Genomic DNA, 22,015 nt, shown 5'->3' on the forward strand with positions numbered 1-22,015 from the left:
TACAAGTGTAAATCACCGAAGGAATCTTGAAATAAGCGCAGTGTTCTCTAACCAAATAACACAAGAAAGCATAAATAAGAATTGGAGGAGTTCTCTCTCTGAAAAGAAGATCAGAGCCGTTTGAAAAATTGATAGTATCTCTTTTCTAAAAACGGAGGAATAACATTTTGAACACATCGAAGTATAACTAGATATTCATTCAATGGACATGATGTTTCAATGAAATGAACATTGCAACACCAATGATATTTGTTGTAGCAAAAATGTTCCTACAACACTCCTCGAGATCTGCATTGAAAGATATAATCTTAACACTTGGATGAGTCAAGATTTATACCTGATGGATGAATTGTAGACCATTTAGATGACTCATAATTTTCCTCGGGATTCGTTCTTGATGATGAAGAATTTCGAACTCAGCTCTCCAGTGATCTTGTCTTTCTAAATATTTTTGATGAATAAAGAAGGGGGTATCTGCAAAGACACTCTGATGCCTCAATGAGTAAGAGCTCTAAGCAGGTTTTATGGAGAGGGAAGGATTAGAAATGCGTACCTGAAATCCCTCCTCTATTTATAGGTAATAGAGGGCATGCATCCAGTCAATTACCTGTCTGCATTCATTTTGATGACGTATCTGCACCAAATGCGTCCAGGTTCATCATCAGAATTATGTATCTAGACATTTAGAAATGTATTTGGCCCAATAATTAATCTTTATCCATTCCCTCCTTTCAGGGTGACCAGGTCAATAATGTACTTGGACCAAATATATATCTTGATTAACTCTAACTTTTTGGATTGAACAGATTCATCCCCTTTCAAGATACAGTGAATGTAGTCACCTTTAATAAAGGCTAACATACTTGGTTCTTAACTTTTTATGGGCTTAGGCTTCAACCCATGACCCAATATTTTTGTTTAAGGCTAATGGGCCGAAGATCTTATTAATCCCATTTTATATTTATATGGTCCAAACATCGCCCCCTCTTAATTCCCAACTTGTTGGTGGATTAAGAAAAGTGTCTTGGACCAGTTGCTCCATAGTCGTACTCTGACACCCCCAAGCTACGTATTGAAACGGTATGGTAGTCTACTTGCGAACAAGGTTGCTCTTGGTGTTGCCGGACGAGAGTTTTCCATATTTGAATATGAACGATGCTTCATGATTATATCACGAGTTTCAAGTTATGTGTTTGCTGCTGTAACAGGTCTTCTTGCTTGCAGCACAACAAATTATTTTTTTGCTGTGACAGCTATTGCACTGGCTGCTATAAATGTTGGCACGTCTCTTGGATAATTGTATCTCGTTTTTGAGACAAGGTTGCACTGGCGCAAAACTTGGTGAGATCTTGTGCTTGCGATGAGTGCAAGACTTAACTCTTCACTTGTGATTTGAAGCCGTAGATGCCAACACAACGGAATACTTTCTGCTCGTACTGTAGTTGTTGTATAACTTTACAGTACGAAAAAAACTGGCTTTTTTCTTCTGTGGAGTAAAGACCATTGTGCTTAGATTCGTATGATGTTGTATAAATATACTCCGATTGATGTTCCAATAATGATGGTGACGCCAAATCATGATCTACACATTTTAGATGGTTGTAAAATATCACAACTGCTCATGCATTGAGAGCTTGATAAGTGATGTTCTTCTGATGCTTTTTCACGTGATGCTTCAATATATCAATTTTTTTTTTTGCATCCATGTCCAATAAAGTCTCTTCAAGCAAATATATATATTTTTTTTCTCCTCGTTTCAGCTCCAAGAAAGCCTCTTCATGATATAATAATCGATTTGATTTTTTTTATCTCCTTTCGCTCCCGCTCCAGTAAAGTTTCTTTTTGAATATATATATATATATATATATATATATATATATATACATATTTTCCATTTTCGCTCCCGCTCCAACGAAGTTTCTGCATGCATTTTTTTTTTTACTCCATCAAAGTTTTTTTTTTAGCTCTAGCTCCAGAAGCCAACAAAACGTTATTATAAAATATATTTATTTTCCTTGTACAATGAACTCTCATTGACTTGATAATGGGGTTCCATTGTCCATGGAACAAGGTCCTTGCTATTCTTGAGCCTGCGCTAAACCGTTTTAGCTTGCTCGCAAATTTGCACAAGTTTTGATTAAGACTGTGCAAGGAAAATATATCCTCTAATCAAAGTCAATTTGGAATCGGTGCTGGCTATGCGAGAGTCATTGCCTGACATCTCTGGACAGTATGCCCGAAGTTTATGTCCGATCTTAGCTATGCGAGTGTTATTTTTAAACGACTCTGGCTAGTATCGAAGTGTGTGCATCATGCATTTGTTTATGAATTGTGCACTTGTATGTGAATTATGCATTTGTTTTAGGACTATGAAATACGAATATTGCAAACAAATTAAGCAATCTTTTAGGTTTACCTTATGAGGCGAGAATGGATCCAACGTCGCAAATACGCATTCCGCAGTAAATTGTGAACTATTTCCAAGTTGTCGAAGTTCCAAGTTTTGGGATCCATTTTGCTGCTCTTCACTCAATATAACTTCTTCTTGCTAGCTTATCTATCAGGTATGGTCTTCCCCAGACGCCCCCAGCTGTTCGGCTATCGTGAATAAAACTCGCAATGGTGTGTAACTACATTTGTTTTAAACTCGTGTAAGTTTTAAGTTGGTATCCATCTGATGGACCAAGGGAGAATGTGCAAGCAAGTAACTCTGGAATTGGAGTAGAGACATAATGAAAATGTTTTCTTCTGATTTGTTGTGAGATACAACTTGAGATTGCTGATATTTGCGAGGCTAGGCTAAGAAAATGTGTGATTTTCTCTTATTTGAAGTTGAAACTTTCCTCTTTTTTTTTTCTTCGTAATACTCCTTCTGCTTTTCGAGGTATTCCCCTCGACTCTGGTCGTCAAGGTATCTCTATCACTGGCACCTGTTGTTCAGCCAATGGCTAGATACCTATTGTCGTTCAGATTCTACGATGGCGTGATGCCTTTTGTAGCGATCATTTTTCTTGGATACATTACTTGATTCAGGATCTTTCCTTTCTGATGATTCAAGTGTCATATCGTGATCACTTCTTACCCGTCGCGCTCGCCAACCCTCATGTGAAGATCGTGCACGCTGGTGTAGAATAATACTTACTTGTTTGTGTCTCTTATCCAGTGAGGCCTTCCGAACCCTCACGATTTTTCTTCTTGGAGGCGTCATCCGGATGATGTCTCACTTTGGATGGAATTTCTTCTGTCCCTTTCGTCAGTGACAACTTTGCTCTTTTTTCCATTTTTGCCCTTGTATAGCTATCTTCCCTTGCATATAACTCTTTTAGGTTTCCCACCGGTTGCACGGTTAAGGAATTGAATATCCCGAATTCGTCATAAGGCAATGCATTCTTGTATGCTTCAATGATGAGCCCAACATCAACCCCGCCGACTTCTCCAACTTCTTGGCAAAACTGTTGGTTGAAAGTTGCCAGACTTTCATTTGTTTCTTGATGCAATCCAAATAAGTGACTGCTACATTTTTTGCTTCCCAGATTGATCTTATATTGCTCGAAAAATGCGTCTGATAGCTTCCCAAAGTTCGAAATTGTGAGAATCAAGTCAAAGCTTTACCTGTCAGTGTCACAATAAAGGTTCTGCACAACAACTCATCGTTATATCCCCACAGACTCATTGAAGCTTGGAAATGTTGCACATGTTCCACTGGATCGCCGCTCTTTCCGTCGAATAACTCCTTGAACTGGGGCTGCACAAAGTTTGCTGGTGGGCGGAACCGCCTTATTTCTTCGACGAAAGGTGAGTCCATCGACCTTTTCATCGCTAAGACCTGTAGCCTTTCTTCCATGGATTGTTTCTGAGCCAGCACCTGCTCGATCATTTTGCTTAGCTTTCTTTTATTGAGTTCCTCAATTTGTGACGAATCTCCTTCAGTTTCTTGACGGATTCGTTCATTTCTGATTAACTCCTTGTTCTTCCTATATTTTGATTTCTTCGAGCGTCGGTTTTTGTCATAATACTCCTTTCTTTTTCGCCCGTCGAGGTACTCCTTTCTTCGATCGTTGAGGTATTGCTCCCTTTCACGCCTGTTGTTCTTCCAGTTGCTTGGTCCAGACTATCGCTCCGCTTCTTCGATGAAGTGATTGCTTTCATACCGGTGATTCAGCCCACGATCCTTAGAAGCTTGCCTTTCGGGTGATCTATATATCCCGTCGCGATCATTCCTCCCCTGCCGTGCTCGCCAACCCTCATGTGAAGGTCGTGCATGTCGGTGCGGATTGACACTTTCTGAATGTTGGGTGCTACCAGTTTGTGGTCTCTTTTCCAGAGACGCTTTCAGTAGTCTGTTTTCTTTTTCTAACTCTTGCAATCTTTCTCGCAGAGTCAAATCTACGGGTGTTTCCACTGCCCTATCCGCTTGCACAATACGCAAGGCCAAACGGAGGCCTCTATTGGCGAGGGAGTTCGGACGCGAGTTTAGCATATTTTTTTGGGGTTGGTTACCACCCCTTGGAGATACATTAAGATTGGCAGTATCACTTAAAAGTGGAGTACAGATACGTACCTGTTGGTGCAAAAATTAATCACCCCAACAATCTTCGAGATGTGTGTATGATAATCGAATTGCCGCCGTTGATTAGATTCTCCAAGAATTGTTGATGGAAAGAGGAGGGGGTACCTGCAAAGACACTCCGATGCTAAAATCAACAAGATTTCTATGCAAGTAAGTTGTGGAGAAAAGGAATATAAATTGTGTACCTTTTGAGTTGGATTTTAGCCTCTATTTATAGGCATAAAAACCTAATTTGGCTCCATAATAACCATAAATTTGTAGTTATCCAGAATAACCACCAAGATTTGTACTTATCCTTGAAGATTCTTGTCTATCTTGAAAGATCCTTATATATCTTGTCAAGATTTGAGTTTATCTTGGAAGATCCTTGTCTATCTTCACAAGATTTGAGTATATCCTAGAAGATCCTTGTCTATTTTCATAGGATTTGAGTACATCTTGGAAGATCCTTATTATCTTCTCATGATTTGTGTATATCCCCACAACATTTGAATCCATCTTGAAAGATCCATATTTTGTAACTATCTTGGAAGATCCTTGTCTATCTTCCCAGATTTGTGTCTATCTCAAAATGACTTCTAAATAAGTCATTTGGGCTTCTATAATAATATAGACTGGGCTTCTATATTAAGCCCTTGGTTTTTACAATAAACCGAACCGGGCTTCTATAATAAGCCATGCGGGTTTCCTCAATAACCCACGGTTTTCCATGAAAAACCAACTGGGCTTCTATAATAAGCCATGTGGGTTTCCTCAATAAGCCCACGGGTTTCCACAATAAATCGAACCGGGCTTCTATAATAAGCCATGTGGGTTTCCTCAATAAACCCACGGGTTTCCATAATAATCCAACTGGGCTTCTATAATAAGCCATGTGGGTTTCCTCAATAAACCCACGGGTTCCACAATAAACCGAATCGGGCTTCTATAATAAGCCATGTGGGTTTCCTCAATAAACCCACGAGTTTTCTTAATAAACCGAACCGGACTTCTATAATAAGTCATGTGGGTTTCCTCAATAAACCCACGAGTTTCCATAATAAACCGAACCGGGCTTCTGCAATAAGCCATGTGGGTTACCTCAATAAACCCACAGGTTTCCATAATAAACCAACTGGGCTTCTATAATAAGCCATGTGGGTTTCCTCAATAAACCCACGGGTTTCCCCAATAAACCGAACCGGGCTTCTATAATAAGCCATGTGGGTTTCCTCAATAAACCCACGAGTTTCTTTAACAAACCGATAGGTTTTCATAATAAACCCAATGGGTTCTTTGTCAAAACGTACTTTACCGATATCAAATAGCTTGTGCGGTACGCACGTACACTATTTTAATAGGGTACAAACATCGCCCCTCTTAATTCTCAACTTGTTTATGGATTAAGAAAATCAAAAGAACTAACCTTCGCGACTCGTTCAAATTCGCCTCATGCCGTTTATCGGATAACCTTTCGTGGCCTTGTCCAGCTTGTTGTGTCGATTTTCCCCACGATCGGCTTAATAATTCAAAGTACAAAAAATGTACTTAATCATCTCACAAGCCACTATTCTTCAATCACCAAACACGTTCAAAGTACCAATAATGTACTTAAAACTCCATATGATAATTACCCAAACGCCAAACAGATCGTCATGTTATGTCATATTGCTCTTCCTTTAGCTAACAAATGACCTACGTGTTGGTGTGACATCGACGATATGCTTCACACCCTGTCAAATAGTCACCACCGCCATGATCAATGGGAATTTAACTCTCACTCGAATGCAGGCTACTCCCGTATCTTGCTAGGCACATTGATTTCCCATATGCTCCCGTAATGGCCTTGAATTTGCCGACTCAACGCTCTTGTGTCAGCGAATAATGAATGTACGACAACCTCTGGTGTACAGGTTGATTGTCATTAGCTTTTTGTCATACATTGTCTTTCTTTATAAGCAAAACACTTCGTTTTTATCTTTCTCTATATTAGAAAAACATTCCAAGTATTTCCTCCATATGTGTTCTTTAATATTTTTCCTTCGCTCCTTTCCCTCCATTTTAGCTTTAGCTTTATTATATTGTAACACCTCGTTTTCGCCTTTCTCTTTATTAGAAAGACATCGCAACAATTTCCTTAATAACCAAAATACTTCGCCTTTGTCTTTTTCTCCCAAGGCGTTCGTTCGTCCAACCCTAGCCGCCCCCCATTACTTGAATTGATTCTGAAAAAGATGTCTTCTATTTTCGACTTCTTTAAACAAGTTGCCTTTGATTGCATGCTTGGAGACACTTTAGCCGCTCCCATTATCTGTAGAGATATTTAATAGCAAAGACGCCCCCAGATGAAGCAGGAAATAGATCTATTACATCCTTCCCTCACTTGTTAGATGGTTGTGGGCTTATAATCAAGTATCTTTTCCATTTCCATCTCTATTTCTGGGTCATCATGTACCCAAGAAACTTCCCAGACGTGAGTCCGAAAGAACATTTCGCAGGATTTAGCTTCATTCCATATTGTCGAAGTCGATCGAAGGTTCTTTTCAAGTCCATAAGATGAGATTCCTTCTTTTTGGATTTGACCACCATATCGCCGATGTAAAATTCCATGGTTTTCCCAATCATATCTTTGAAAATTTCATCCATAAGACGCTGATAAATCGTCCCTGCATTTTTCAAGCCAAAAGGCATGACGAGGTAACAATATATCCCTTTATCTGTTATGAAAGCCGTATGTTCTTGATCCTCCTTGAATAACGGAATTTGATTATATCCAGAAAAACCGTCCATAAATGACAGTCTTCCGAAACCCGAGGTGGCATCTACTAAATCAACAATCCTGGGCATTGGATAAGGATCGCTTGGGCATGCTTTATTCAAGTTTGTAAAATCGATACATACCCTGATTTTCCCGTTTTTCTTTGGAACTGCTATAATATTTGCTAACCACTTAGGATATCTAACAAGTTTTATGATCATGGCCTCTAGCATCCTGTCAATCTCCTCAGCTACCTTTGCATTCTGTTCTGGAGCCATCTTTCGCGGCTTTTGCCTTACTGGTTTAAATCCTTCTCTGATATTCAACTGATGGCACGCGATGCCAGGATCAATACCTGACATGTGTTTGAGGCTCCAAACAAAGACATCTCTATTATTTTTTAATAGGGTAATCAAGCTTTTACTTTCGCCTAACGGTAATTCTGCTCCGATAAACGTTGTTTGCTCCTTTTAATCCCCAATTTGTACTTCTACCAACTCCTCAATAGTCAGCGGTCCTTCCTTTCGTCTTCCTTGATAAGAGGTCGGGAAGCACTGTGATTGCTAAATTTTCTTTTCAACTTGGAATATTTCCGAGCCCTTTGGTTCGGACTTTCTATACTCCTCCATTCCGCTTTCATGACATTTATGAGATGCCACCTGATCGCTTCTAACTTTCATCACTCCTGCTGGAGTAATGAATTTCAAACACTGGTGGATAGTGGAAGTTACCACCCCTATTGCATGAATCCAATCACGTCCTAAGATAGCATTGTAGGGTGCACGACAATCTAGCAACGATAAATACTACATAACCGTCCTTCCTCCCATCATCGTAGGTAGATTAATTCTTCCCATTGCTGTCATCGTTTCCCCACTAAATCCGATGATAGGGTTATCATCTGCTTCAACTTGGCTCTCATTCAGGCTCATGGAAGAGTATGCTCCCGAGAATATGACGCTAATTGAACTTCCAGTATCGACTAGAACTCGACGTACCTTGTACATTCCAATGAGAGCTAAAATCACGATCGTATCATTATGTGGTTGATATATTCCAGCAAGGACAACGTCCGAAAAAGATATCTCAGTCTTTCCCTCTTCTAAAGTCTCCGTACCAATCAGATTGGCATAGTCAACCTTGTTCGATATTCGCCAATCATTAATATGACGCAACTTCAATCGTATATCATTTTCCTGAGCTTTTCTCGAAGTTGAATTGACTTTTGCGTGGCTTACTCTGATCTCTCGTAGATCAAGTGTGTTGACCAATGTGTTGGCCTATGCTGGATTCTTTTTTATGTATTGCTGCAGCTTTCCTTCTTCAATCATCCTTTGGACTTCTGCTGTGAGCGTACGACAAGCATCTGTCTGTGACCATGATCCTGGTGATAAACACAATATTTATTCTTGTCTCTCTTATCCCTTGTTTCCATCGGTAATGGTTTCGGAATGGGTAGCGAGTCTTTAATCTTCTTAAAAAGTTTACCAAGTCCAATATTCAGTTTGGGAAACTTCACTTTTTACTTTTCTCGAGTCTTATGAGAATCCTCTTCGTTTCTCATTTTCCTCGCATGACCATCATGGCTCTTGCTTTTGGTATTGTCATCGAATTGCTGCTTCGGTTTTTCATGTCCCTCATCTCCAGACCTTTTTGTTATTCGTGACAGCTTTGCTTTCTTTTTCTTCTCAGCTTTCGCATACTTATCAGCCCTGTCATACAACTCTTTGAGGGTTCCGACTTGTTGAACTATTAATGATTTGTAAATTCCAAACTCATCATAGTACAATGCATTTACGAACCCCTCGTCAACCTTTCCAACTTCATTAACTTCCTGACGAAACCTCCTATTAAAGTCTAAAAGACTCTCGCCAGGCTCAACGTGCAAGAGGAACAAATTGATGCTTCCTTTTTTGCTTCCGAGGTTAATCTTGTATTGCTCGAAAAACGCATCCGACATCATTCCGAAATTCTTAATCGAATTTGGATCTAATTGTGAGAACCAAGTTAGAGACTTACCAGTCAAGGTTATTGGAAAGGTTCTACATAGTAGTTCGTCGATGTACCCACACAAACTCATTGAGGCTTAAAATCGTTGGACATGCTCGACCGGATTTCCATTCCTTCCATCGGAAAATTCCTTGAATTGAGGCTGGTTGAAGTTCAAGGGCGGGCAGAAACGCCTTATCTTTTTAAAAAATGGGGAGTCCATTGATTTCTTCATCGATAAGATTTGATGCTCTTCATCTTTAGATTGCTTTTGGGATAAAAACTCATCAATCATTTCACTAATCCTTTTTTTTGCTGAGCTCTTCCCCTCTCACAGAGTCTCCTTCAGTCTCTTTGCGAATCCGCTCATTCCTAACAGGATCCGTTCTCCTTTTAGAATGGTCTTTATCACGTCTAGATCTCTTCGAGTGATCATCATTGATATGATCATCCCTTTGTCTATGTCTTCTATGACTTGGTATGGTTCTCCTATCTTGCTCGACCGTGTAGTAATGATCATCATCAGGCATATAACGATCATAATAGCCGTCATTATGGTGATCACGACTTTGATAATCGTTCCTGACATCCTCGCTTCTTCTTGTGTCACTTCGATTGAGCCGACGATCATCAAGAAATTCGTCCCCTCTGTGTGGGTTGTCTCGTTCTCGATGAGCACGACGGTTTGACCTATTACTTTCGGAATGCGGAATAACTTCTTCTTCAAGCTCCTTTCTTTTCTCCAGTGCAATCTTGAGTCGCTTGTTTTCCCTTTCCAATTCTTGGAAACACTCACGTAACGTCAAGTCGATAGGAGTCACATGCGGATTGTTAACTTGTGCAACTGGTGGGTTGTTAGCTTGTGCAGGCTGTGGGTTGTTAGCTTCCGCAGGATGTGGGTGAGTCCGCACTCCTCTATTAGCGATGTCCTCTTGACGAAGCTGCTGGATGCTTGGGTTTTGACTTTGAGTCCCTCTTTGACGATTGAGGTTTTCGCTAATGGTCCGGGGAGGCGATCTATGTAAGTGAACATTGTTTCCTCTGAGACTTGGAGTGGATCTCACAGAACGAGCAACTGATGCTATTGATGAAATTGATGTTTCCCTTCCGTCCCTTTCATCTTGATGAGTATGGACGACAACGCTCCTTAAAGTTAGATTGTTGGCATGTTGACTTGAAGGATTTCCGTTAGGTGCATCAACGTCCATCTCAAGTCGATTTGCTCCTGAAGAATCCATAAGTTACTTTTTCCTTCTTAACTTTGCTTTTAACAACTTTTTCGGAACTTTCAGCAACTTTTTCGGATCTTCTACAACTCTGAAAACGTTATGGATCTTCCCGCAACCTTCGGAAAACGTTCAGAAACTTTCTGCAACTTTCCGAAAACGTTCAGAAACCTTCTGCAGCTTTCTGGATCTTCCGCAACTTTCTGAAAACGTTCGGAAACTTTCTGCGACTTTCTGGAAACGTTCAGAAACTTTCTGGATCTTCTGCAACTTCCAGAAAATGTTCAGAAACTTTCTGGATCTTTCGCAACTCTCTGAAAACGTTCAGAAACTTTCAGCAACTTTTTGTTCACAATGATTTTGAAACCCTAGTTTCCAAAATCGTTTGGGAACAACTTCTTTCACTCGGAGAACACGATCTTTACTCGTAGTCTCCTTAGTTGGCGCCAAAAGATGTTGGTGCAAAAATTATTCACCCCAACAATCTTCGAGATGTGTGTATGATGATCGAATCGCCGTCGTTGATTAGATTCTCCAAGAATTATTGATGGAAAGTGGAGGGGGTACCTGCAAAGACACTCCGATGCTAAAATCAACAAGAGTTCTACGCAAGTAAGTTGTGGAGAAAAGGAATAAAAATTGTGTACCTTTTGAGTTGGATTTTAGCCTCTATTTATAGGCATAAAACCCTAATTTGGCTCCATAATAACCCTAAATTTGTAGTTATCCAGAATAACCACCAAGATTTGCACTTATCCTTGAAGATTCTTGTCTATCTTGAAAGATCCTTATATATCTTGTCAAGATTTGAGTTTATCCTAGAAGATCCTTGTCTATCTTCACAAGATTTGAGTATATCCTACAAGATCCTTGTGTATCTTCATAGGATTTGAGTACATCTTGGAAGATCCTTATTATCTTCTCATGATTTGTGTATATCCCCACAACATTTGAATCCATCTTGAAAGATCCATATTTATCTCTTCAAGATTTGTAACTATCTTAGAAGATCCTTATCTATCTTCCCATATTTGTGTCTATCTCAAAATGACTTCTAAATAAGTCATTTGGGCTTCTATAATAATCTAGACTGGGCTTCTATATTAAGCCCTTGGTTTCTACAATAAACCGAACCGGGCTTCTATAATAAGCCATGCGGGTTTCCTCAATAAACCCACGGTTTTCCATGAAAACCCAACTGGGCTTCTATAATAAGCCATGTGGGTTTCCTCAATAAACCCACGGGTTTCCACAATAAATCGAACCGGGCTTCTATAATAAGCCATGTGGGTTTCCTCAATAAACCCGCGGGTTTCCATAATAAACCAATTGGGCTTCTATAATAAGCCATGTGGGTTTCCTCAATAAACCCACGGGTTCCACAATAAACCGAATCAGACTTCTATAATAAGCCATGTGGGTTTCCTCAATAAACCCACGGGTTTCCTTAATAAACCGAACCAAACTTCTATAATAAGCCATGTGGGTTTCCTTAATAAACCCACGGGTTTCCATAATAAACCGAACCGAGCTTCTACAATAAGCCATGTGGGTTTCCTCAATAAACCCACGGGTTTCCATAATAAACCAAATGGGCTTCTATAATAAGCCATGTGGATTTCCTCAATAAACCCACGGGTTTCCCCAATAAACCGAACCGAGCTTCTATAATAAGCCATGTGGGTTTCCTCAATAAACCCACGGGTTTCTTTAACACACCGATAGGTTTCCATAATAAACCCAATGGGTTCTTTGTCAAAACGTACTTTACCGATATCAAATAGCTTGTGCGGTACGCACGTACACTATTTTAATAGGGTACAAACAGTACCCATCGATTTCCTCTACTTATCCCCTGGGGATAAGTTCTTGTAGAAGGACACCTTGATGTCGTTGCTGCTGGTGACGTTCCAACTCCTTCCTGAAATGGGTGATCGACTTCGCTATGATTCCCTCAGACTCTGGTGTCGATAGTGACATTCCCATCATTTCGATTTGCCTGTGATGTTGCCATGAATCTTGATCTTTTTGTTTTTTGAAGAATGCCTCTCTGCCCCACGGTGGGGGCCAAAAGATGTTGTAGCAAAAATGTTCCTACAACACTCCTCGAGATTTGTATTGAAAGATATAATCTTAACACTTGGATGAGTCAAGATCTATACCTGATGGATGAATTGTAGATCATTTTGATGACTCTCAATTTTCCTCGGGATTCGTTCTTGATGATGAAGAATTTCCAACACAGCTCTCCAATGATACTGTCTTTCTAAATATTTTTGATGAATAAAGAAGGGGTACCTGCAAAGACACTACGATGCCGCAATGAGTAAGAGCTCTAAGGAGGTTTTATGGAGAGAGAAGGATTAGAAATGTGTACCTTTACTGTTGAAATCCCTCCTCTATTTATAGGTAATAGAGAGTATGCATCCAGTCAATTACCCGTTTGCATTGATTTTGATGACGTATCTGGACCAAATGCCGTCCAGGCATCATCAGAATTATGTATCTAGACATTTAGAAATGTATTTGGCCCGATAATTAACATTTATCCATTCCCTCCTTTCAGGGTGGCCAGGTCAATAATGTACTTGGACCAAATATATATCTACATTAATTCTAACTTTTTGGAATGAACAGATTCATCCCCTTTCAAAATACAATGAATGTAGTCACCTTTAATAAACGCTAATAGACTTGATTTTTAACTTTTTATGGGCTTAGGCTTCAACCCATGACCCAATATTTTTGTTTAAGGCTAATGAGCCGAAGATCCTATTAAACCCATTTTATATTTATATGGTCCAAACAATATTCATCGTGGTGCGCCGCTGTTTTCTTGCAATGAGACTTGGCAACTCTCTGCCGTTCGGTAGAGACTCTGCGACGACTCACAACTAGCAACCGCTATTTTCTTGCAATCAGACTCGGCATACTCTCTGCCGCTCCGCGACGATTCACAACTAGCAAATTTGGTTGATAAGTGAGGTGGATGGTTTGGTAAGTCCATTGCCCTATTCTTTTGGCAAAAATATCGCATTTGTTGGGACCCTGTACTAGTCGACGGATATTCTTTTGCTATCTCTCTTGTTTCCTTGCTGTCATGTTTCCATTTTTTATTGGCTGGACTTTTAGAGAAAGACGAATATAATTACATTTCAAATTCTAAACTAATTAAAGATTCCAGATCTTTTTCTCTAATATAAAAACATTTATTCCCATCTTGTCCCAGACCCAACCAACTTGTTCCAATCACGCCTCTCCATTGAAGACCTGTAAATTGGCATATTCTTCATTTTCCCATCTCTACAGTTTCTTCTTCTATCCGCAGCTTATCGGATTGATCAATATATCGTCGCAACTTCGATTCTAACGAGGTATTCTCTCTATTCTATCAATTTTTTCTTAATGATTCCAGGGTTTCTATTAAAATCAACCGAGAAATTTGTAGTAAAACCCCAATTTCGATATGGTAGATGCAACGATAATGTGGATTTTGTATTTATTAGTGATTTTGATTTCCTCTAATGCAGTTAACACATGAAATTCTGCAGTTAATACATGAAATTCTGATTATCGCAATATATATGTTGGTTGTTTAAATTTATTGTTGTTGAAATTGAAGTTACATATGCCGATGGACAAAAAACGGCAAATCGCAATATTCACTACAGCCAGTCTGCCATGGATGACTGGGACTGCTGTTAATCCTCTATTTCGTGCTGGATATCTTGGAAGGGATGGGGAGAGAAAGGTTACTTTAGTGATTCCATGGTTATCCTTGAAAGATCAAGTATTAGTTTATCCTAATCAAATCACTTTTCAAACTCCTTCTGAGCAAGAGGCTTATGTTCGTCGGTGGCTTGAGGAGAGGACTGGGTTCTTATCAGGATTTAACATAACTTTTTATCCTGGAAAGGTAAGCATTTCTACTTAATATCATGCTATTTCAGGATTTTCATTGCGAAAATACATTCACGGATGGTATCCCGCTTTGTGTAAGCTCTGTGTTAATTAGTTCGTATAATTTTGGGACTTAAGTTGATTATCTGGAGTTTGAACTGTTAGTGTTGGACAGAAGTATGGTTTCCGATTTTAGGTTCCCGAGTCTATCTTATCGTAGTATGTTTACTGTTCGAGTAGTGATATCACTTTTTGCTGTTTTCCGCTTGATATAGAAAAAGCTTTGTACCGCTTTGTTCGTAACTTCGTATAATTTTGCGTTGTAAGTTTAATTTCCGGTGTTTGAATTGTCTTAGTCAGTGTTGGGACAGAAGTACGGGTTCCAAATTTAGGTTTCCAAGTCTATCTTTATCATAGTATGTTTACTCTTAAAGTCGCGATATAACTTTTTGCTGTTTTCAGTTTGATATAGAAAAAGCTTTTTACCACTTTGTTCGTAACTTCGTATAATTTTGTGATGTAAGTTGAATATCCGGAGTTTGAATCGTCTCAGTAAGCGCTGAAACAGAAGTACTGGTTCCAACTTTAGGTTCCTGAGTCTATCTTTATCATAGTATGTTTACTGTCAAAGTTGTGATGTTGCTTTTGTTGTTTTCAGTTTGATAAAGAAAAAGGGAGCATCTGGCCTGTTGGTGATATCACTGAAATCATCCCTGATGAACAGGCGGATATTGCTGTCCTTGAGGAGCCTGAGCATCTTACATGGTATCATCATGGACGGAGATGGAAATCCAAGTTCCGGCTAGTTATAGGGATCGTTCATACCAATTATCTGGAATATGTGAAGAGAGAAAAGAACGGAAGATTTCAAGCTTTTCTCTTGAAATACCTAAATAGTTGGGTTATTCAAATATATTGCCACAAGGTAGATTTTGCTACAACTTCTTTGCTATCAATGTGCCAGCTTCTCCTTTCATTGCATCTAAAGTTGATCATGAAAGATCATAATCTTTAATTTTGCTAGTTGTTGCTAAACATTTAATATCCTTCGAGCAGGCACTCCCAAGTTTTCTTAATATAGTTAACTTTTGTAAGCAAAATTCCAAATATATAAGTTATTGTAGTTTAGCCCACCCCATGTAACTGGAATTCATGTTGAAAAATAGTAATTTATAACTTCAGTTCACTGCCTTCAAGATATGACTTTTAGTTTAAAAGTGTTAAAATGACTTTTAGTTTAAAAGTGTTTAAATTTCTGTAGTATGCTTCACTTTTTATATATTTAAAAGGTATTTGTGGTTCAGTCTTAAATTCCTTGTACAAGTTATTCATGAACGTTCTCCTTGGTGGGGAGTTCTTTGCTAACAATTACTTTACTGCAATTAAGGGAACTATTTGATGGATAGTTCTAGATCTTCTGATTATGTCTTGATCCCTTTACAAGTTATTCATGGACATTCCCTGCAATGGGGAGTTCTTCTTTCTTTTGGCAAAAAAACAGCGGTTATAATAGGATATAAACACTTAACCGAAAACACACTTAAGGTGTCTTTGTTGTTGCTAAGGTTATTACCTCCTTCAGATTCATCTCGATAATACTGACAATCACATTATTAGACAAGAACTAAAACTCTTGTCTGTTTTTGACATGGTCAGTCAATTGTGACTTTTTTTCATCATACTGCAGGTTATAAGATTGTCAGCTGCAACACAGGATCTTCCAAAACATTACAGATGATAATTGCAATTGTGTAACTTAGCTGTTTTTGACATGGTCAGTCAGTGTGACTTTTTTTTCATCATACTGCAGGTTATAAGATTGTCAGCTGCAACACAGGATCTTCCAAAATCCATTATCTGTAATGTTCATGGTGTCAATCCCAAGTTCCTGGAGATAGGAAAGAAGAAGCAAGAACAGCAGCAGCAACAAGAAAACCAAGCATTCAGCAAAGGTGCATACTTCATAGGGAAGATGGTCTGGAGCAAAGGTTACAAAGAGCTCCTTCAACTCCTCTCTAAGCACCAGAAGCAACTAACTGGACTCACAGTTGATTTATACGGAAGTGGAATAGACTCTGAGAAAGTCCAAGAAAAGGCTAAGAAATTGGAACTGCCTGTTGAAGTCTACCCAGGGCGTGACCATGCGGACCCCCTATTCCACGAGTAAGCTCCAAAGCTCCTCCCCTCCTTCCCCCCCTCTCTCACACACGCACATATTAATAGCTAGTTTTTATTTCCTCAGTTACAAGTTGTTCCTAAATCCAAGCACAAGTGATGTGGTTTGCACGACGACTGCTGAAGCGTTGGCTATGGGTAAAATTGTAATCTGTTCCAACCATCCCTCAAATGAATTTTTTATGCAATTCCCAAACTGTCGAACTATTAACGATGGTGATGGGTTTGTTAAAGAAATTCAAAAAGCCATGGCGGAAGTGCCCGTGCCTTTAAGTGAAGAGCAAAGGCACGAGCTTTCATGGGAGTCTGCTACTGAGCGGTTTCTAAAAGTGGTCGACCTTGAGCATATTGCCTCTACTAGAAAATTGTCGCGATCGTCAACGAAGTTTATGTCGATGTCGTTTAAGATTCCAGACATGAAAACGAGCATGGAGGATGCATCTGCTTACATGCACTATACAGCATCTGGGATTGAAGCAGCAAGAAAAGTATTTGGTGCAATTCCCGGAAGCTTAGAACCTGATGAGGAACTGTGTAAAGAGCTGGGAATTTCTTTTCCTATGGCAAACCGGAGTTCTTTTCGTTCAAGTTGACGACAAAGCTCATCAGACAGATTGTTGTTGCACATTATTCCTAATTTTGTAGTTGTGATTGTAAGCCATAATCTGTGAAAATACGATGCTGCACATAATCTGTTAATTGCACGTAGAATGTTAGACACTGAAAGTTTAGGGGTCAATGTTATTGTAAATTATTATTTTATGGAGTGTTTCTTATTTATAACAAGAGAACTTCACCCTTCAATCCAAGGAACATCAAGTCATCGGCTGACCTTTTTTTTAAGAGACTTTTTTTCCTGAAAATCTATCCCCAGCTGACTTGCATTTTCCTTTTCATGAGTAATTTAATGGCAACAATGTGACGGTGGAGATGGAGACTGTTATTGTCCTAGCTTTTTGCCCAGTTGATAGTTTCCCATATAGCTAGACTTTCTGCAATCTTTGCTATGCATTTGATGGTCTTGCAACCATTGTACTCACCTGCCATGCCATGAATGAAACATCACAGTGGAACAGAAGCCGGTTATATTTTGATAGGGAGATCATTAGTGTTTGTTGAAAAGGTAATAACTGCATCCAGTCTTGTTCGAACCAGAATCTTGGAGCACAACATAACCAAAGGAGTAGAAGCCCAAACAGTTGTTTCCATGCTACTATCAGTCTATCACACATACTGCACGAGGAATTCGTAATGCAATTGCGGTGAGAGAGAGTTGCTCTTTGGTAGGTAAGATGTTTCCAATGCACTTCCAAGTAACCGATCCAAAAAAAAAAAAAAAAAAAAAAGTTGCACTTCCAAATAAACAGTTGGACGTCAGAAAGCACAGAGGTTTTGCGTAAGGTCCTATACAAGAGGTTAACAGACTGAGGGTTAAGGGCATGAAAGTTCTCACATGTCGAGAGAGGATTTTACAGCTTTGATCTTTTACACTTTCCTTGTTGGAGGGTCACTGAGTCACTGTTCCAATTGGACAACAGCCTTTTCTACCAAGATGCCACTGACAACTACTAGGGAGTAAGAATGTGTTTGTTTTTTCCAGAGTCGTCTGAAGAATGAATCTGACTCATCTAAATCTGACTGATATCGCTTGACTCATCTAGATCTGACTCAATATGTTTGCCTTTTGAGTCAGATTTGACTCATCTGATTCAAAAATACGTGAGTCAGTGGCTTGGTCCCATGAATCAGGGGCATTTTATTCCCCGACTTAAATGAGTCAAGTCAGGGGTTAGGTCTAAGTTCGATCGCGAGTCAGATCTGACTCAAAATAAAAAACAAACGGTATGACATCTTAGTCAGATTTAGACGCCGAGTCAGCAAAAAACAAACACACTCTAAATGAGTTTCTGACTCACGGTATAAACGAGGCCTCCACGCTCAACCCAAGCCTAGTTTAGATCATTCCTCTAAAATCTGAATGCTAGAGATAACTAAAAGAAATAAATAAATTGTAAGCTCAAATCTTCAAAAAAAATAAAAATAAATTGTAAGCTCAAAACAACCTCAGGATTTCAATCATATTTATTACATCTTCACTTACCAAGTGGTCAAGTGTTCATTTACTTGAAACACGCAAATACGTAGAGATATGTAATATAATACATTAACAACAGAAGTTCTGTTGAATTTGAGAAACAGGCGGAGTTCTTTGCAGCTAAGACTGTCTGGAAATGCAGAATGAATTTGCATTCTTCCGTCTGCGAGTGATTGCCAGCCCACTCCCTTGAATTTGACACTGCTGCTTCACTTTTTATGAAAGTGATTCTGCATATGATAAACTACACTGTAAAATACACAATTCTGCGTAGAATGTAACCAGGCAAATCCTCAGATATGTTGGCATTCTAAACTTAGATCAAACAAGGCTGGAGTGCGATGTTCACAAATGCATAATTCTCACATTCACATCCATTATTCAGTAATCTTCATAAGAACATCGAAACCAAATCAAGCTTGTAGATCACATTTTTCATCGATACAACTTGCAGATTTTCTCCTACAAAAAGTAGGAAGGAGAAAGATATTGCTATTAGTACCAAAACTTTCAGTTCTCTCTTTGGTAAAAAGTGTTTGCAATTGTTGTTGGGATCCTCATTAACTTTTGCATTTTCATATTTCTATTAACCTTAATTGCCTTATTTCCTTCTCTGATTTTGGCTTTATGTAAATCCAATCTCACTTTCAGAAAGAAAGAAAGAAAAAACAAAACAAAACAGAAACGGTAAACTAATTGTATAAGTTTGTATTCTAATAATCCATGTATAACATAGCACCACAACATAACAAGAATGCATGTTTACGAAATCGGTTTGAAATTATCCAAAATTAACAATCTGGATGAACACCAAGCCTCAACAATACCAGTGCTGCTGCTCCAGCAATCGCCAATATGCCAGGAAAACTTGCCGAAAAAGGGGACCCATTGGATGGTGCTTCTGCCGGTGCTGGTGGAAGTTCTTGGACGAAAACAGTGAGTTTCATACCTTGCCAACAAAAACCTCCGCCACTGATGAAGTAATAGGGTCTGGAATAATTAAGTTGGTACACATCACGTCCTCCTCCTCTAGATATATTATAAAGAGTATGATCTGTTGAACATGAGTCATAATCTGTCTTGTTCACTTCAAACACGCTAAACAACTGTCTGTTTGGCCTTGGATCATCATATCTCCAATCTAAAGAAATCAACATAATGAAAAATAAAAATACAAAATTTGAGTATCATGAAAGAAATTGTATACAAAGAAATAGAGAGGAATCTAGTTAGGGTTTCGTGAAGACTACTTACAAAGCCAATCACCAACATAGAATTGTTGGTGGCTAGCCCAATCTGAAGTATAGTTCATTTTGTTTGGTGCCCAACCATTATATTCTGTCCCTCCAACAGTGTGTCTTTTTGCATCACAACCTATCACCAGCAATCAAACAGTAACAACCATTGTTATTATCACCAATCTTTTCATCAAAATCTCCATGACTACCACAACTGATAATTCTATGACTGTCTGATTGCAACCCTAGCATATGTATATATAAGACCGATATATGGACCGCCTTCTATAATTACTAAACAGCAGATGCAAGCAAGAAAATTAAAAAAAAAATGAAACAAACCCCACTACCAAATTTCCAATACAGGAACATCAAGGGTCAATTTTCTCTGTTTTACTGTTACTTTTTCTTGCTATTCTAAGAATCACATTAATTTTGACGTGTGAAATTATGAATATCTTTACACACTCCAATAAATAATGGTTGATACCAGAGAGGTTTTGGGTTTTAATGGAATTATTAAATGGAGTAGTGGTGCCTACTAGGTGTGGTTCAGTTAATTCATAATAATGGCAGTGAAAAAAAATCAAAACTTCCTTGTTTTTGATCTTAGGACTCATGAATATTGAGTCTATGATCTAAAGGTCCAAATCTTTTGTTTCTCAAACCATATTCAGTTATAATTGGAGATCTTTTAATTTTGGAAGGAAATTATTTCTATTCCTATCGAAATTATCACCTCCCTCTAAGAGTATCCAATGGGGGTAATATTAATAACCCGATGAAATCGAGGTTCATTTCTCTATTCGACGAGTCCGATTTTGTGCGCATTTTTTAACGAGTGTGCACATGACATTTCAATCTAATTCATCATAAAATTAAGTTAAGGATGTAGGTAATGATGGTTGAGATTCTCTCCTTAATTAGAATGTGCACATGACGTTTCAGTCTCCGCTAGGGGAACAAAATTGGATTTCTATTTGACGTTTTGAAATAAAAAACAAAATAATTTAATGTTTTAGCATTTTATTTTGTTTGATTCTTTTTTGGTGATTTCTTGTTTTCTTTTGGCATTTCAGACCTTCGGAGAGGCCGTGATTGTGAACTTATACAAAGATTTTTTTATTTTTTTACATTTATCGGAAATAAAAAGTAACTATCCCTTGTTTTTCTTCCGTTATTTTCGATAATCCTAAGTAATATTTCCTTTTCAAAAAATAAAAATTTACTTGGGGTACATATACAATTGCCTAATTTTTGAATTACTCAATGGAGTGTCATGTAACGCATTTGCATACACTAAATGTTATCCCAAAGTTTCTATCGATATTGATTTTTTTTCCCTATCCAATGCCACAATGCCAAATAGACTACCTACTCAGACAGATCTGATGACTACTCTTCTAGCAACATCCTCAGCCACCAGACGAGCAACTTTAATTGAACGGATACAGTCCACACACCTTCTAAATTTTTTGCTTCACTCGTCTTTGCCAAATAATCCGCAACAAAATTTGATTCTTTGTACCTCTATTTTACGTAACCCACCAACTCTTCAATGTCTTCAAAGCTACTCATCAACTCTTAAATATCTTTAATCAAACCTCTCATAAGTCATAACCCACAGAATAGGAACTTCTTTCTTACATAGCTGAACTGCGTAAATAGAGTCCGTTTAATGAGTCGTGTTGTGACGAGACTACCCTCGTGACAACTTCCGTAAGGGTGCACCTCCTAACCGTTGGATATCCTATGATAGATATTTGCACTTCCCAATGAGAATTTTTGAAAACAAAAATATTTTTGTTATTATTATTATTATTTTTATTTTTTTCATGTCCCTAAATTGGTTGTTATTTATTCTAAAGCCCTTTTAGTAAATCGTCGTGAAATAAACTATGATATTATTTTTACTTGCTTCCTGAAAACCTAGCACAACAACATATTTTTTTCCCACATGGAAGAAAACTTGATCAACTTGGATCAGGATGATTTTGACGGGATTAATCAAGGGGAGACAACGTCTTGTATTAACGGTACATATAATTTCTTTACTTTTTGTATATTAAGTATCCTTTATGTTAT

The 22,015-nt window shown here is 38.5% G+C and overlaps 2 protein-coding genes across 3 annotated transcripts; one reads left to right on the forward strand and one right to left on the reverse strand.

Annotated features, from left to right (window-relative positions):
• The first annotated feature begins 13,696 nt into the window (after positions 1–13,696).
• Positions 13,697–17,401, forward strand: LOC113298111 (digalactosyldiacylglycerol synthase 2, chloroplastic-like). The gene is made up of 5 exons (XM_026546786.1): positions 13,697–13,896; positions 14,145–14,438; positions 15,081–15,347; positions 16,233–16,585; positions 16,665–17,401. The coding sequence occupies exons 2-5, from the start codon at positions 14,151–14,153 to the stop codon at positions 17,188–17,190; spliced, it is 1,434 nt and encodes a 477-aa protein (XP_026402571.1). The 5' UTR covers positions 13,697–13,896; positions 14,145–14,150; the 3' UTR covers positions 17,191–17,401.
• Positions 17,402–18,802: 1,401 nt separating this feature from the next.
• Positions 18,803–20,309, reverse strand: LOC113292895 (lamin-like protein). 2 transcript variants are annotated; one of them, XM_026541714.1, is made up of 3 exons: positions 19,947–20,309; positions 19,520–19,833; positions 18,805–18,922 (listed from the first exon to the last, which is right to left on the reverse strand). In XM_026541714.1, the coding sequence occupies exons 1-3, from the start codon at positions 20,002–20,004 to the stop codon at positions 18,902–18,904; spliced, it is 393 nt and encodes a 130-aa protein (XP_026397499.1). In that variant the 5' UTR covers positions 20,005–20,309; the 3' UTR covers positions 18,805–18,901. The 2 variants fall into 2 exon arrangements, with proteins under 2 accessions (XP_026397498.1, XP_026397499.1); XM_026541713.1 differs by having other exon boundaries at positions 18,803–19,833; positions 19,947–20,305.
• Between the last annotated feature and the right edge of the window lie 1,706 nt (positions 20,310–22,015).

This window comes from Papaver somniferum, chromosome 7, assembly GCF_003573695.1.
Source record: "Papaver somniferum cultivar HN1 chromosome 7, ASM357369v1, whole genome shotgun sequence".
In the NCBI taxonomy this organism is placed as follows: Eukaryota; Viridiplantae; Streptophyta; class Magnoliopsida; order Ranunculales; family Papaveraceae; genus Papaver; species Papaver somniferum.

Bases quoted from the DNA above. Each gene is read 5' to 3' on its own strand.
- LOC113298111 (XM_026546786.1), top strand. From the start codon at position 14,151: ATGCCGATGGACAAAAAACGGCAAATCGCAATATTCACTACAGCCAGT. The intron at 15,348-16,232 runs GTAGATTTTGCT...ATCATACTGCAG, and splicing joins TTCAAATATATTGCCACAAG to GTTATAAGATTGTCAGCTGC. The intron at 16,586-16,664 runs GTAAGCTCCAAA...TTATTTCCTCAG, and splicing joins GCGGACCCCCTATTCCACGA to TTACAAGTTGTTCCTAAATC.
- LOC113292895 (XM_026541713.1), bottom strand. From the start codon at position 20,004: ATGAACTATACTTCAGATTGGGCTAGCCACCAACAATTCTATGTTGGT. The intron at 19,834-19,946 runs GTAAGTAGTCTT...TGATTTCTTTAG, and splicing joins CTATGTTGGTGATTGGCTTT to ATTGGAGATATGATGATCCA.